General features: G+C 35.6%; 1 protein-coding gene across 5 annotated transcripts in view; it reads right to left on the bottom strand.

Annotated features, from left to right (window-relative positions):
- GRIA4 (glutamate ionotropic receptor AMPA type subunit 4) overlaps window positions 1–16898 on the bottom strand; it is a 384842-nt gene that overhangs the window by 36858 nt on the left and 331086 nt on the right. For all 5 annotated transcript variants that reach the window (XM_033205053.1, XM_033205052.1, XM_033205056.1 and 2 more), the window contains exon 14: window positions 13211–13458. In XM_033205053.1, the coding sequence (XP_033060944.1) occupies window positions 13211–13458 (248 nt within the window). The remainder of the gene's footprint in view (window positions 1–13210; window positions 13459–16898) is intronic.

Genomic DNA, 16898 nt, shown 5'->3' with positions numbered 1-16898 from the left:
CCTGTATTACTGAAAGATGATGACTCTTTATTTTTTGCAACAAACTGCCTGAATTCTCAGTTTTTTGGTACATTTTTTTTTCTCCTTTCCTAAAAGTTTCTTCTTCTTGAGCCCCAAGTGACTCTGTTACCTGATCTTAAAACTTTCCTAAAATCTACTTGAATCACACAAGATCTAGCTTCTCTGGCGGAAAATGATAACAAATAATTATTGCTGAATAGGATCTAGAAGCTGGTGCCTTTCATAATCCATATGGTCTATTTTTCTTTTTCTAGCTCAACTTCTAGATGTTTTTATTTTTTAACTTAACTTTTATTTATTTTTTTTTTGAGACAGGGTCTGGCTGTGTCACCCAGGCTGGAGTGCAGTGGCATGATCACGACTCACTGAAACCTCTACCTCCCAGGCTCAAGCAATCCTCCCTCCTGGGTAGCTAGGACAACGGGCATGCACCATCAAGCCCAGCTAATATTTTTCTATTTTTTTTGTAGAGACGGGGTTTTGCCATGTTGCCTAGGCCGGTCTCAATCTCCTTGGCTAAAGAAATCCACCTGCCTTGGCCTCTCAAAGTGCTGGGATTACAGGTGTGAGCCACTGTACCAACCCTTTAAATTCTCTCACTTGTTTCTCCTCTTGGTTTTGCTCTATGGAAAGACCAATTTGAAAGAGAATACCGAAGTCAGGAAATATTAATGATTTCTATGGACAGCAACACAAAAAGTGAGAGGTTATAGTGAAAACCATTAAAATAAATATACAAGAGGTCTGGGAAGAGGGTGTATAAGCATGGAGAGAGGCTGCTCAACAAAATATTTCCTCCCTTTCCTCCTATTTTTCTAACCACAGTTTTCCTATGGCACCTTAAAAATCTCATTAAGTTTGTATAGCTTCAACCCAAAAGTCCAGACTGATCATATTTCCAAATATATATCATTAAAATCATATTAGTGATTAATTTTATTAATTTTGTCTTAATGATATATTTCTGTACAAAAATGCTTTGGATTTTAGTTTTGATATTTTTGTGACCACTATGGTTTGACTGATAGTAACTACATATATTCTCCAAATAGAGAAATTAACAGCTGATAAAAATTTTCTACGGCCTATGCAAGTATCTAAGCCTTAATGGAAGACTGGTACTAATATTTAATGATGACAGAAAACATAAATGCATTAGCATATGACTGATATGACTTTTGTGAAAGTTTCTATTTTTTCCTGCTATACCATTTGCAAGTGAATGTTCAAATGACTATTATGCACAAGTGGCAAGCTGGTTTCCTTATGCTGGTGGGTTAAAAAATATAAATGTATAAAGAAAAAGGGATTAAAAACAGGTGGGGGAGGGGTTTCCTTCAAATGGATGGAAGCCATTCTTTTGAAAGAAAACTCCCCTCTTACCTTAGTCCTGGAGCTGGTTAGTTCTCCTCTGTCCTCCTCCTAGGGGAGAAATACCCAAAGTTAAACAAAAATAGAACATGGTCTTGTATTAAAGTCAAGTTCAGTTCTGGTCAACCCTTTCCTCAGGTCTCACAAGACACTATCAAATGTCTGATATACTGGGGCTTTCACTGAATTGAATTTAAAACCCATTTTAAGAATTAAGCCAAAGGGGAACGAACATTATCTGTGTAAGAGGAAAAAAATATTGTCTACCCTTCAGTCTGTCTTGCCAGACAGCTCTAATACCTTGAAATTGGCTTAGAGTAGAAGTTCACAGAAGGGCATTGCTTGGGTAATTTTTGTCAGCTGGAGTGAATAATGGAGGGTGCATCATGGTGAGCACCTGGAGTTTCTTAGGAAGAAGGGGTATGCTGGGGTGTTCTCAGCTCATCTCCCTGACCTTCTTTTGTTTTTTGAGAGTAAAATGATAGTGCTACAAGCAGCACCATGATTGAAGCAATACTAAATCTGATATGAACAATAATTATTGTGAAAATAAAAAAAGAATTAAACAGTCATTAGATGGGAGAGCTGGAAAAACATCTGGGAAATGGATATTATCCGACACTATGTGCTTGTATTTTTTCACAGTGGGAAATGGCAGGATGAATAAGGATGGGATTTTTTTTTTTTTTCTTAATTTGTCTCTAAGTAGGATTCCGTGACTTTGGAGAGAAACAAGGCAACATAGTGAGAGGCTCATGGACTTGGGACCTAGATAGTAATGGGCTCCAGTTCTACTTCTGTCACTCATCAGCTATTTAACCTGAGTTGCAGCAGCAGCATCTGTCCAGATGAAGATAAAAGCAACAACTACACAACTACAAGGAGTTAGGGGAATCAAGTTCCAGTATACATGGGTGTGGTACATAGTCATTATTAAATTTTTATTTCCTTTTTATTGTTTTCATTTATGTAGTCTCTGATATGGTGTTTTCTTATTTGAATTACTTTATCTCTGTTGAGGCTACTGTCTAATTAACAGAGCTTAGAATCAGGTCCTAGTTACCCTTTGGCATAATTTCAGAGATGGTGGGTGATTGGCTCCCATAAAAAACAAATACCAGACAATTGATTGGATTCTGTGAGACATGAAGGAGAGTGGAGACCAAGAATGAGCCTGAACCCATACAAGATCATGTGCTATTGTTATTTAACTTTGGGTAACTTATTAAAATTCTTCATCAAGTAAAATGACATCAGGTGAGATAATGGATGTACTTTGGAACCGCAGTTTGTCAAAGTATATTCCAGAGACATAAAGATGAGGGATGTTGTAATCATTATTCTAACAGCCATTATGAAAATGTGCAGGGAAAAAACACTTTATGGCAGATTCTATGTTGTACAATGATATCTTGTCTCCATCTACTACTATTACCATTTATTTAGTGTTAGATTTATCCTGTGAACTTTAATCGTCTTAAAGTTTCATGATATAAATATGGCATGATGTAATTCCTCTAACTATAATATATGTGGGTTCCTTTGTGTTCTTCCTTGGTAATCTAACTTCATTCATTGTTTTTAATAAATATTCTAAAACGGCTATTTTGACAAACCAGCCCTTTTATCTATGAAACACTATAAATTCCTATATATATAGAGAGAGAGAGAGAAAGAGAGAGAGAGAGAGAGAGAGAGAGGAATTTCCTGTTTTTCTGAAACAAATACCTGCAGAGATGGTAAAGCTGTGCTTAAAATGGGGGGAAAAAGTAAATTGTATTGTATGAAACACCTATTTCATCCATGGTAGTCCCTTATGCGACAGAGTTTTGAAGACAATATCTTTATATCTAGAAATGATCTGGGAATCTATGAATAAGAATAACTATAGGTATACTGCCTGGATTGGGTAAAATTACAGTGGCTGTGAAGTCTTCATGCTTCAGGACATAAAGTGATTGCTATTTGTGATGAGGAGAAAAATGAAAAAAAATTAGGTAGTGCTGAAGTTGTTCGGGTTATTATGATGCCCTTAGTAATCACCCTCTCAGGTATTTCATATTGAAACACCACAGGCTACCACATTATGTGGATCAATTTTTAAAATCATATCTAGATATGGAAATAGAAGTTTTATTCTAAAAAAATCAAAACAAGTCCTTTTATAGGCCTGTGCTTCACTTTTGCTGTTTTATTCCCCCTTTTATATAATCCAATGAATTTTGTCAGATTTGTACCGTGCCAAACATTTGAAGTCAGCATACAATTTTCAATGTCTGTTTTAACAGGCATATAAGACCTGCATTTATTTCTAGCTATGTTGGTTCTTACAGAGGAGTGCTTTCCTTAAGTAGTTTTCCATTTCACAACGAAGACAGGCTGCAATAAAAGCAGCTATTTACTAAAGAAGTGACTTACTTAAATTCCAAAACAGCTGAGCTTTTATAGAAGTTCTGAGAGTGAATTTTTTCTCAGTCTTATTAAGTGTCTGCAGCTTCAAAGAGGTATGAGAATTTTGTTGTTTTCCTTAAGAGGACCTAGGGTAATACTCAGAATTTCAGACTCTCAAAGTGGGAAGGAAATAGAGATGTCACATCATTGTTTCCTGTCCAAGAGATGTGAAAAATCTCCTCTACTTTTACTTGAACAAGTCGGATGTCAGGGATCATAAGCCAATTTCCCCACATTTTTGGGAAGCAGTTTTAGTTGTAAAATTTTTATGTTGACCTGAAAGGTACATAATTTTTTCAACTCAACAAGAGTTTATCTGGTTTTTAAAATAAGCTAAAATTTATGGAAGTTGAGCTCTATGTGGATATTTTCACTATGCCTTGAATTTATGTGTTGCTAAAACTGCAGCATGAAAGCGTCACAAAAAACCGTTTAGTAAGTTTTCAGAGTGAATCTATGTTTATACTAAAATGTCCTTTTTTGTTCTTTTCTCCTAAGAGCACCGGAGATTGTCAGAAGATCTCACTTCTAGTCTTAGCTGTAGGACTGTGGGCAAGTCACGTAAGTCTATTATACAGTGCCTTCCTCTATAATCAAACGACATCATAAGAGGGTTTAACACAGCAAGTGAAAATATGTATGTATGTGGAAGTGGTTCAAAAACTATAATGCTGAACTGTACTATTATTGTTTCACGTAAATATGCTGCTGTGTAATTTTTGGTGTTTATATGAGCTAAATTTAAGCATAATCTTTTAAAAGTGGACAATTTGGAAAGAAAATTAAATGACATATTTAACTAATTCTATGGCTTATACAATATTATTACTGTATCACTTAGTAGAAAGCAACTATTTTTTTTTTTTTTTTTTAGTCCTATGCCCTTTTTCCTCTGGGAGACAATCTGAAGTCAACTTTTCCTGGATCCTATTCAATTCTATTTACCTCTGGCTAGCTTCAAATATAAGCCAAAGGTTAGGGGACTGTCTTAGGACTCTCGATACATGGTTTCATTTTAAATTTACTCATACTTTTTCAGAAAAAATTTACTTTTTATGCTAAAGGCACTAGCAATGCAAAATAGCTATACTTGCTGATAATGCTTTTATGATTTTTTTTTGTGTGTGTGTGGTTCTAGTTGCAAATGTCTGAAGAGATGAGAATTTAGGGACTAGGACTGATGATGTCTTTTCTTAGTTACTAATAGGATTTTGGCCTGTTACTATTTCAAAAAGAAATATTCAGAAGCCGCATATCTATCAGGACCAAATACAAAACAATCACTGTTCTACAATAGCAGAGGCCCTGTTGGTAGCTTTTGCCAGTTTTTATATAGGCCTCTGTGTAGGGAAGCAACAATAGAAAGGGGGCTATATACTCTCATATTGCCTTTGAAAGTGGGAAGCTGTTTGTGTCACATTTGTTTGATTGACTGCAATTGAATTCTTATTCTGGCTAACTCCCAAATATTTAGCACTTAAAGAAAACTGATTGAATTTTTAATATTTCTGTAAAAATGTATCTGTGGGTCAACTTCTTCATTGAGTATCCCAGAATTAAAAAAAAAAATAAAGAAAGCTCAGTAAAATCTAGTTTACTTCAACAGGATATAATATGACTTTGTGTGATTGATGGTATTTAAAATGATAGTTTTCTCTAACACTTCAGTATTGTGTATGTTGAAAGGTGGAGTTAGATACTAGGGATGTTGTTGTGCCTTTAAATTTTCTTTGTTTTTGAATTGTGTGATGTTAAAGGTAAGTATTCAAATGGCTTCGCAAACTTTTTCAAAGTATATTTCATTCTGTGGACATCTGTTAACAAATATTTTTAGATTTTCATAAATATGAAATTTGTCCATTTAAAAGAAACCACATTCAATCATAAAAAAAGACTTTTTGGATGCTAGGGAGGATAAACAATATTTTCACAATATTTCTAACTTCTGTGAATATAAAAATTATTTACAAAATCTTCTCATAACCAACATTATGCCTGTTTCTGAGAAGGCTCAGGACTAGAGTTAGATTTTTTGAAGACCTGAATGGCATTTTCAATTCAGATGTTGTCAGGTGGTGTATGATACTGTATATTTGTGTCAAATATCTCAGATGTATGTTATTTCATTTAGAAACAGAGTTAAATGATTATTTTGGAGAGGAACAAACATTAAAATAAATGAGCTACAGTTTTTAATTTTTAGTGAAATTAAAATGGAATATAATTCTAAACCAGAGTCATTGCTATTCTCCAGCTCATTCTAAATGACTGCCAAACTATTTTATCTTTTTTTTTATTAAATGAGAATTGTAAACTAGCCCCATAGTGATTGATGCTATCTTTAGAGACAAAAGGAAGCTAATGACACCTAAAGTTGTGGATGAGTGCTTTCCCATATGCTTTGCTGAAACAAAGGAGTACATTTTCAGTTTTGTAGAAAACCATTATTTACTTTGATGTACTAAGTAAATGTTTATCATTAGCATAAAACTGCATTAAAGCAGCATCATATAGAATTCTTCACTGAAAGGTAGATTATATATCCACAATAAAGTGAGCTATTTTTAGTATTGTATTATAGGCATTTTGGATTTTTATGGTAAACCTGATTACCATAACTCTCTCTAAAGCTCTGTGTTGTGTGCCTGCATGTGTTTGTCTAAAATATTCTCCACATGTCTACCTATTGCAAATATAAAGAGCCATTTCCTCCCTCTATTTTTTATTTTTATTTTTTTGAGATGGGGTCTTGCTATGTTGCTCAGGCTGGAATACAATGGCGTGATCTTGTGTTGCCCAAGCTGGAGTGTAGTGGCGCAATCTCGGCTCACTGCAACCTCCACCTCCTGGATTCAAGTGATTTTCCTGCCTCAGCCTCCTGAGTAGCTGGGACTACAGGTGTGCCACCACGCCTGGCTAATTTTTGTATTTTTTGTAGAGTCAGAGTTTCACCATGTTGCCCAAGCTGGTCTTGAACTCCTGACCTTAACTGATCCACCCTCCTCGGCCTCCCGAAGTGCTGGGATTACAAGGGTGAGCCACTGTACCTGGCCCCTTCCTCTATTCTTCAGTCCCTCCGTACTCTACCACCAGGCTCTCATCTAACAGGGCCCTGGGATCATAAGGGGAGGAATCCACTGCAGTGTGATTATAATGCTTCCCTTCTTGGACTGTTCAGAGTTGTAAGAGTTAATGTAAGAGTTAAGGTCTCTCAGAAGAAGGTAACGGTTCCTCCCTCTGCTCAGCCTGTGCTGAGGCCACCTAGGGTGCCTTCTTCCTGGCACTCTTTCCTTTAGGAACATCAATTTAGAGAATAGAACCCAACACAAATGATGTGTGAACAACAACAACAATAGAAATATGTCAGTTGACTTCTGCTGCCGTTCTGAAGATAAATTGAGAGCCACTCATGAACTGAATGTAAGCCACTTTATAGAAGCCATGATCCTATAACCTGAGATCCTATAGTGGAGAGTAATTAATCTGACATATTTTCTTTAATAATTCAGTATAGACAGGGCTGAAGAGTGACTTTGCTGCCATGGTCAGAATCTATTGTATGCACAGCAGAAACAAAACAATCTCTTTCTTGATGAATTTAAATATAGGTCCAGATAATGCTTAGAATGAGGAAATCAAGGCCAATTCAATAGAAAGGGAATAGCATGGAAGCTTCATGCATTCATATCTACTTTGGTTACTTCTAAGGGTGAGCAAGCGTTCCGCTTCACACGCTAACCCTATGCATACATTAATGCTTTACCTTTGATCTGAATATGCTATCATCTTTATATTCATAGGCTTTGTCTGTAAGACAATTGTGTGGGGCTCAAGAACAACAGATTGCAATTCTGGCTTTTAGAATTGTCGGAATTGAGAGCTAGCCTTCGCTTTCTCATCAAACTTCATAAGTAAACTGCCAAACATTTTGGTAGCAGTTTCATCTTGTCAAATTTGATCCCTTTTGAAGTGGTAGAAACTAAAATGGCCATAAATTACTCATTTTCTCAGGAAACTTACTAAAATACAACCTCTAAGTGTAGTGGTAAGGAGAGCAAAAGGCTAACCCTTGAATATAGAAACTTTTCAACTTGGTGTTGCCTACTCAGGCTGCTATAAAGTACCTCAAGAATGAACAACTTAAAACATACCTGATAAATTATCGGTTGGACCCCACGCAGGAGTCATTTGTTGAATGAACTGTCAAATGATTGAGGGCAAATCATTTTAGCATTTTTTAAAAACTAATGGGAAGAATCACAAACATGTATAATGCCTTGTGAGTCTTAAAGAAATTTAGAAAAAAGGCAACCTTTGTTTCCTTCTTTATGAGGAGTTGTAATTTTAGTTATCTTTTAATTAAATAGGAAGGATTTAAATGAAAAATTTAGAATTTAAAATGGCCCTGGTAAGTTTCATCCTTCCTAGTGTAGTGAACATCTGGAAAGAGAGGAATGAAGTATATAGATTCTACTGTGCAATTATTTTTCCCTGGGACACAAGTAGCATTGATACCTTCACCATGTGATGTCTTAGTTTGTAAATGCAAAATACTTGGTACACACAATAGCAGTATATTTAATAGCAAACTAGGTAGTTCTTTTAAGCATATCTCAGAAAAGATTTATGTGTGTTTGTGTGTGTGTATATGTTGAGAGATGCAAATGATTTTTGTTGTGTGTGTTTGTCTACTCCTTAGCCTGACAGACTGTATCTCAAAATATAATGGGATTAGAAAAAATAAGTTATCTATAGCATCTTTAAATATGGCACTAAAAATGAAGGGTATTCATAAGCAAATATATATCTCTTTTCATAATAGTTAAAATTAAAAAAATGTATTTGTGTACCAACCCACTGCAACTCATTTTCACAAGGCATGTTAAAAGTTTCTTCATTTAAGGCCAAATATACTCAGTACTCAGCTTTAGACTTCTGTACACTTAAGTTTTTCTAGTATCTACTTTAATACTAACAGTTGACTTGTTTCTAATACCAAAAAAAGACTAAAATAATATTCTCACATAACATATCCAGCAAACTCCTTTTTCCTAAACCTTCTAAGTACTTCATAAACCTTCTAAGTACTCCTGAACTGAAGTATATATCCCACAAATTTTATATGTGAAAGTTGCTCCTTAGGATAATACATTTTTCACACATGAATTTTCATACTAAGTTTAATACACCTGCCCTAGCAAATTCTCCAAAGTGGAAGAAACATAATTTGACCTACATAGAACTCTACTCATTCCAATGTAGATCTAGGCTAAGGCCAAGTGTCTTATGAGGCCAGTAGTTTTGTTCAATGCTGAAAGGAAAAGTCCAATGAGAGATGTGGTATTCTAATTCTCATGCTGAGTACTTCCTCCCCCTGCTGTGCTATTGCTGTGGGGCTCTGAGTTTCCTGTTGTAACCTAAGTGTGATGTGCTTGGTTTCAATGGATCGGTTCCGGTTGCCATGGGTTCCTGCAACTTGGCATTGCCAAGTACAACTGGGCCTCATTTTTTCCAGGTCTCACCCCTCCCAGATACAAGTTCTATTGGAACTGCTTTCCTTTAAAGCATCCCTTTTTTTTTTTCAGTGACAGAACATTTGTTTTACTTTAGACACAGTTCCACAAACATCTTTAGAGGAGGCAAAGTCTGAATGGGAATGACCACTGTTGAATAATAAAAGTATAGGTGACTAGAGTTTTTAACTTGGCTTCAAACATTAGGGTCAAGTATACAAATCGTTCTAAGGTCCAGAGGAAGTGTTCGGATATGACCCACCGCTTTGTTGTCTGGAGGTATTTACAGACACCAGACACTATGAATATCTTTAAAAGGGATAGTCTTATCTAACAGCTTCTTAATAGTAAATCCATATCAACTGAATGATGGTTCACTCGAAAGAACCTTTAACAGGTTTATTTATTACAAAGTAAAATCAATAGTCTAGTAACCAGTTAGTATGGATACCGTGGCAAAGTTGATAGTATTTTGACAGTAACGTATGCAACTTTGTTGTGCCATAAATACTATAGTATAGTAGATGTCTATACTATAATCAATTTGTATATTAAAATTGATAGTGTTGATAGTATTGAGAGTAAAGTCAAAATAAATGTACTTCCTCTTTCTTCTAAACTTTACATTCCATTGCAGTGCCATCGAAAGTGTATATTTTAAAACAACCTTTGGACATTTCTCAACCAGAGAAAGATTTTCACAATTGTTTTGGATTGCCAAGGGGACTGGGAAAGGGAGGAGAAAGAAAACCATGGCACTGATAGAAGTATAAATTGTACTCTGCATGTGAAAAAAAGATTCCAGATCAGTGTACCTGGCATTGTTCTGTCACTTGAGAATTGGAGAATCTATATCAAAATACAATAAACCAACAATTTCTGGCCATTGTTATTAGTAAGTGATAGATCAATGGTTTTAAACTTAATTGCTTTATGTCCAGCAAACACTAGTCTGAAATAAAGTCTTGGAACAGTAAAGAGCTCTGTAAATCATTCTCCACTGTAAAGACAGGTGCTAGTCATCAGTGCTGTGGTATTTTTCAGTCCAGTTACAGATCTACTCTTTGCAGTGATCCTTATTGCATTTGTTTTAAAGTCTGCATTAAAGACCCAGGTCCCAATTTTCAATTCTGATTATACATCAAACTCTCTCCTCTTTTCTGTGACTTTTTTTCTGAAGCACTTTAAACAAACAGCAAGACCTGGAAATTTAAAACTCCCTAGACCAATGGAACATAACTAGTCATTTATCTGCATTCTCTGTTTAAATGTAAATAGGACAGATTACTGTTTTCTTTTGCTTAAAGTCTCACGTTGCCTAATGAATCTGAATAGCAGAGTTTGTGAGAAAGCCATTGTTAATGACAATGCAATACAAAAGTCTCACTACATCCAGAACTATTAACCTAAAGACCTGATTTTAAAAAGATAGATTGTATAGGAAAACAGACTTAAGTCTCTACGGAACTGAATAAGACAGAAAGGTTTCAAAGAATTTGATACAGGTATGTCCTCTTGACCTTGCTCTGATGAATACAATTATTTTGAATTTGCTTCTACAAACTAAATCATTTATACAGAAGATGACTATTAGTCCATCTCTGCATTAGTTTGTCTCATTTGAAACAGAGAATCCTAGTCGGATAAGAATGAGAATTTAAGCCTGATGAGTCTCCCGCTTAGATGGCTGAGGATGAGACAGAGAGGAGGTGGGGTGAGGTGCATGCTGGTCAGCCTTCAGTGCCCTTCCAGTGTTCTCAAAGACAGGACAAAATGACTGTGGTTTTGGCATGCAGGAGCCAGCTTGCTCAGGAAATTGTGGCATATATAAAACAAAGTGCATAAACAAACTCTCCATCCAGGAAGCTTAATTTAACAATTGCCTCATTAACAAGGTCCAGGGAAGGACAGGAAAAGAGGGGGAAGCCAATGGGTGATTATTATACAGTTCTGGACAGATGAAGCCCTTCAGCTTTTCCCCAAACAATCCCTGTAGTGTGGATTTGACAAAGTGGCACATTTAAGAGGGAACTCTCTTGCCATTAATGGGAGTCAGGCGAACCCGTCACTGAAGGCCAAATTCAGTCCCTGAAGCTTGACTTTATCAGTAGACACAAGACAGAGGACAAGGCAGCTATATCCACAGAGAATTAATTAAGTGCAAGAGAGACATCCAGTGAATGTAATCAATAGTCTGAACACTGATCTACATATCAACCACCATTGCATTCTCCCCTCCTATTTTAAAAAAATTATTTACGCTAAGGTGCTCTCAAAACCATGCCTTCAACAGAGATTTCTTTACTACTTGGCCTCATTGAAATTACATATTCTTCATATTGCATCATACAAAATAAACCCTCAAAGATGAAACAACCTGATGCCAGTTTAAGTTTCTGAATGGTTGAAATTGTTTTTGGGTAGAATATATTACGGATAATTTATTTGTTTGGCTTTCTCCCTGCACATTTCTTCAGTTTCATATGGAATGTATGTTCCATACATGAAGCCTGACTTCAAAATTTCCAGTCCATAACCATATTTGTCTTTACTGGCTAGTTTTGTTTTATCTCTTTTAATATTGCACTTTTGTAACATACCATAAAACCCCTCACTAATTATTACAGTGTTGCTTGCAAACACAATATATTGCTTTAACACAACCTTTTCCATTACTGATGTTTGTTTCTTACATCTCTTTCAACCCTTCCCAACCCAACACACATATCAAAGCACATTGCAGTTACCCTTTTGAAACCAATGAAAACAATTATAATATTTATATTGCTTTCATTTGTACTAGGCAACAGTGCAGGTCTCATTACCTTCACTTTTCAGTGGCTTACCAGAGGCATCACTTTTTAAGATCAGGTTCTTGGTTAAGTCCTTTGGCAAAGATCCTGATTTCCTCTTGAATCTGTGCTTTGTATATATTTCTCCTAAGCAGCACTGAGACCAGAGTAATTTGTCGATCATCGCTTTTGATGGGATCCAGCCCCATTAATTCAACAGCAGCCTTTATTGCTTAAGGAAAAGAGGAAATTCTGCCTCCTGGACATAAACATGTGAATTTTCTATGTCCAGGACCAAAAGGATGAAAAGGGCAGATTTAACCAATATTTCCATAAGAATGAAAGTCTCACTTAATCCACACGTGTAATGGTTTGCTCATTTCAGGAGTCTATCTGTAAGCATTTTTGGAATGCCATTGGGTCTAATTTTACAGATCTTACTTACACCACACTCCCTTTAAAATAGGCAGGAGTGTGACTTGAGTAAGCACTATAAAACCAGAGCTCATTTTTTCCTCTGACTACGATTGCTTTTATAAATAGATGTGATTTCAAACTTAGCATGAAAACAACCTCAAGATAATCTAAAATAGAAAGATGCCATAATAAATAAAATATTGAAATGGAAAAAAAAGTGGTTTGCTGGAAAGAGGTTAATTTCTTCTTACTCAGAGACTAGTGGCCAGGCATAATTAAAAAAGAAAATGATAAAATGTAGAATTATCACTGACATGATGATAGTGTAGATACTGGTGGCCAAAAAAATTTGATGAGATATAAAGAAGCATATGCTACCCATGCCTTAGGCCCACTGGAAGCAGCTAGTGTTCAACCAGTTTGGTTTTTATATGGCCTTCAAAGATATATGTGAACGAGGATTAATTATCCCAAAATTAAAAAAAATTACCTGATTGTTGACCAAAATATATGAAATGGAGAAAAAGAAAACAAACAAACAAACATACCATGTTCACACACAAAACAAAATAATTCTCTCAGGCACATCAGGGAAGGTGGAATACTATAACAACACATGTTATATTGTTATACTATTCCACCCACCTTAATGAGGAACCCTTGGGCGTTGCTACTCCATAGCCTTTGGAATCCAGATTTCCTCCCACTTTCATCGTGTCACATGGCTTTCGCTGCTCAATGTATTCATTCATAGTGGACTCCAGGAGAAAGGCAAATTTGCCCTTGGATTTGCGGACACGAGCTACTCCCTCAGCTGTAGTCCTAGTGAACACTGATGGCTCTGCTGATCGCATGTAGGTCCACATCTTTTCATACACTGCTATTTTTGATCTCTGGAGGAAATTAAAATAAAATTAAATACAGGAAAGAAGGGAACAGCATGTTAATATTCACTGAACCAAGATAAGAATAAAGCGTTTTTGTATCTTTCCATTGCTCTCTAACTCCCATTTGCCATAGAGTAACATAATAGTAATATTACTCTTTTCAAATTGGAAAACTGCCTTTTAACACTGTTTAAGGAAATCATGGAAATGATAGACATTTAAAAGTCATATCTGAAGAAGCCCAAACCTCTTGCCATAACAGTTACCATACTCAACTGCTTAAATAGTGATCTATTACTGTTTTTTTCAATGTAGACTGCGATGAAGAGACTTCATTGTTTAAAATCATATTTTATATCACATTCGTGGTAAACTTTAAAAAAGCTAAGATTTTACTTCAAGTTTGTAAAATTCCTTTTAATACTGTATTTTAGTTATAACAAACAAGGAGGGTTGTTGTTTTATTTTTTTTTAAGTTTTTTTTTAGAGACAGGGTCTTGCTGTGTTGTCCAGACTGGAGTGCAGTGACATGATCATAGCTCACTGTAACCTACAACTCTTGGGCTCAAGCCTCCTGAGTAGCTGGGACTACAGGTGCATGCCACCATGTCCAGATGATTAAAAAAAAAATGTTTAAGATGGGGTCTCGTTATGTTGCCCAGGCTGGTCTCAAACTCTTGACCTCAAGCACTCCTACTGCCTCAGCCTCCTAAAGTGCTGAGATTACAGGTGTGAGCCACCATGTCTGACTGTTATTTTATTTTTTCTTTTTCCATGCCCCCAAATTTTAGTATACATGATTCTAGTAAGAAATATACAAAAATACAGTCCATATCAAGTCAGTAATTGAACACCAAAGACAGAGGCAAAACCTGGTATAGCTTATAAATCAAATATCCCTAACACAAGAATCAAACTCTAGGTTGATTGAAACATTTTTAGACTTTTTATGAAAAAATTTTCAAATACAACATATATTGAACTTCAAAGAGAAGTGATTCCTATTTTCCAATTTTGCGTTTTAGGGAGTTGGTCATTCTAATCCCCTTGACTCCAGCCAAGAAACTTATTTATATTTGTAAATTACTTCTGTCTACTTGAGCTCTATCTATTAATACGTTACTCTCACTACTTAATTTACCCAGGTCCTTTTTCTTGTTATCTACATTTGCATTAAATTTTTCATTCACACATACATTTTTAATGTGAGAATATATCTAAGTGAACTCAAATGTCTCCAAAAGATATGTTTAATAAGATAGAAAAGCCTTGGCCAGGTGCCATGGTTAAGACTGTAATCCCAGCATTTTGGGAGCTTGAGGCAGGTGGATCACCTGATCATAAAGTTCAATATATGAGATCAGGAGTTCAGGACCAGCCTGGCCAACATGGTGAAACCCTGTGTCTACTAAAAATACAAAAATTAGCTGGGCATGGCAGCACATGCCTGTAGTCCCAGCTACTAACAGGTCTGAGGCACGAGAATTGCTCAGACCTGGGAGGCAGAGGTTGCAGTGAGCCTCCATCGGAAAAAAAAAAAAAAAAAAAAAAGCCTGAATCTTGTCTGGTGCAACTGCATTTGTTTTCAACAACAAGGGGCTGCAATTTTGTATCTGAATCCCCAAAAAAAAAGAAAAAATGAAGACCTCATTCAGACTTATGTCTTTGTGTGAGGCTTACATTTATTTACATTGAGCTTCCTTTGTTTACCAAAATATAGAATTCAACAAGAGGCAGTTCTTTACTAACCAACATATAACTTCAATACCTGGGCAAAGACAAATTATTCAGGCAGACAAAGAAAGAAATGAATAAAAGTGCGATTCAAATTTTTGATTTCATAAGTTCGGAAATAAGTAATCAATAAGCCTAACTAATAAACCACATAATCACTGATTTGTATACTTGAACACCAAAGAAAAAGATATTTTATGGTAACTATATTCATTTTTTTTTTGAGTGGACAGATGGAGTCTCGCTCTGTCACCCAGACTGGAGTGTAGTGGCATGATCTTGGCTCACTGCAACCTCTGCCTCCCAGGTTCAAGCAATTCTCCTGTCTCAGTCTCCCAAGTACCTGTGATTACAGGTACCCACCACCACACCCAGCTAATTTTTGTATTTTTTAGTAGAGACAGGGTTTCACCATGTTGGCCAGGCTGGTCTCGAACTCCTGAGCTCAGGTAATCCACCGCCTCGGCCTTCCAAAGTGCTAGGATTACAGGCGTGAGCCGTCGCACCTGGCCGGTAACTTATGTTCAAATGTTGATAAATATCAAGACGGGAAATTGACATCTTTTAGTATTTTTTGTAATGTTTTTATGCTATTAACACTTGAAAAAATATCTCATGATATAAAGATTGGTGTATGTGTGTGTATTTAGGCAATGACAAATTACTTCTGGCAACAGAATCCTCATATTAGAAAACTGCAATGATTATATGTCCTTCCAGGACAGATGAGTACTTGGATTCCAAACCCTCAAGTATAGAATCCACTAGGAATGCCATGTTGCCATGCTTCATTCATCCCATCTCTAAAAATAGAGTTCTGTTCCAGAGAACAAACTCTTTCATTTTACAAGTTCTGAAAAATATTACCTCTCTGAATCACTTGATACAGATTGTCCCTCAATATCTATATTGATAATTTTAATTTTTAGAGAACTTCTGGTAAACCTCCTTTAAACACATAACTACTTTTTAAATATATTTAAATCTTGACTTGAGAGTTTCACCCAAAAAGGTATAGAGCTTCACATATGTTGTATACTTTACTATGTACACTACATTGAAAACAGAAGAAATAAAATCAGTGTGAATATGGCTTTAATTGAACTATTTTATGGAATTAAGAATATGAAAAACATGCTAATTACTTGGCAATTTTCCAGTTACAAATAAGTAGCTTATTAAAAGAATAGGACAGTTAAACAAAACTAACATAGCAAAATGAAAAACGTGTGTTTTTAGGATTTGGTATTTGTAGAGATCACTTAACTATAGAATGTAGCATAGTATTAAAGCAAATAAATCTTTTTAAAAAGAATACAGTACCTTTTGGTCATTGATATTTTTAATAGTCCGTTTCTATATATTAATATGTGGAAAATTACTGCTGCATTTGTTTGAATACATTGAATTATGTATGCCTTAAATGCAAAATAAGTTGAACTAATCTCTTTAAAATCTGGAAGAAAGAGTAATCCACAGAGTAACTATGCTACATATAAGAGGGTTTAGGTACAATAAAAATGAAAAAATATAGATAAAATGGAAAGATGAAAGCGGGTTTTTGAAAAAAGAAATTAGCCTGGTTTGTCACCACGCTTATGTTTAGAAAATCTGATTCTGATAAGATCATATACATAGGACAAAGGGATGAGGGGGAATCGAGAGGCGTAGGACTGGAAGTAATATCCCTGTGCCTTATCTGTGACTGCAAG

Source organism: Trachypithecus francoisi, unplaced genomic scaffold, assembly GCF_009764315.1.
Source record: "Trachypithecus francoisi isolate TF-2019V2 unplaced genomic scaffold, Tfra_2.0 Lachesis_group8, whole genome shotgun sequence".
Taxonomy (NCBI): domain Eukaryota; kingdom Metazoa; phylum Chordata; class Mammalia; order Primates; family Cercopithecidae; genus Trachypithecus; species Trachypithecus francoisi.
This window is presented reverse-complemented; position numbering and strand designations above follow the sequence as displayed.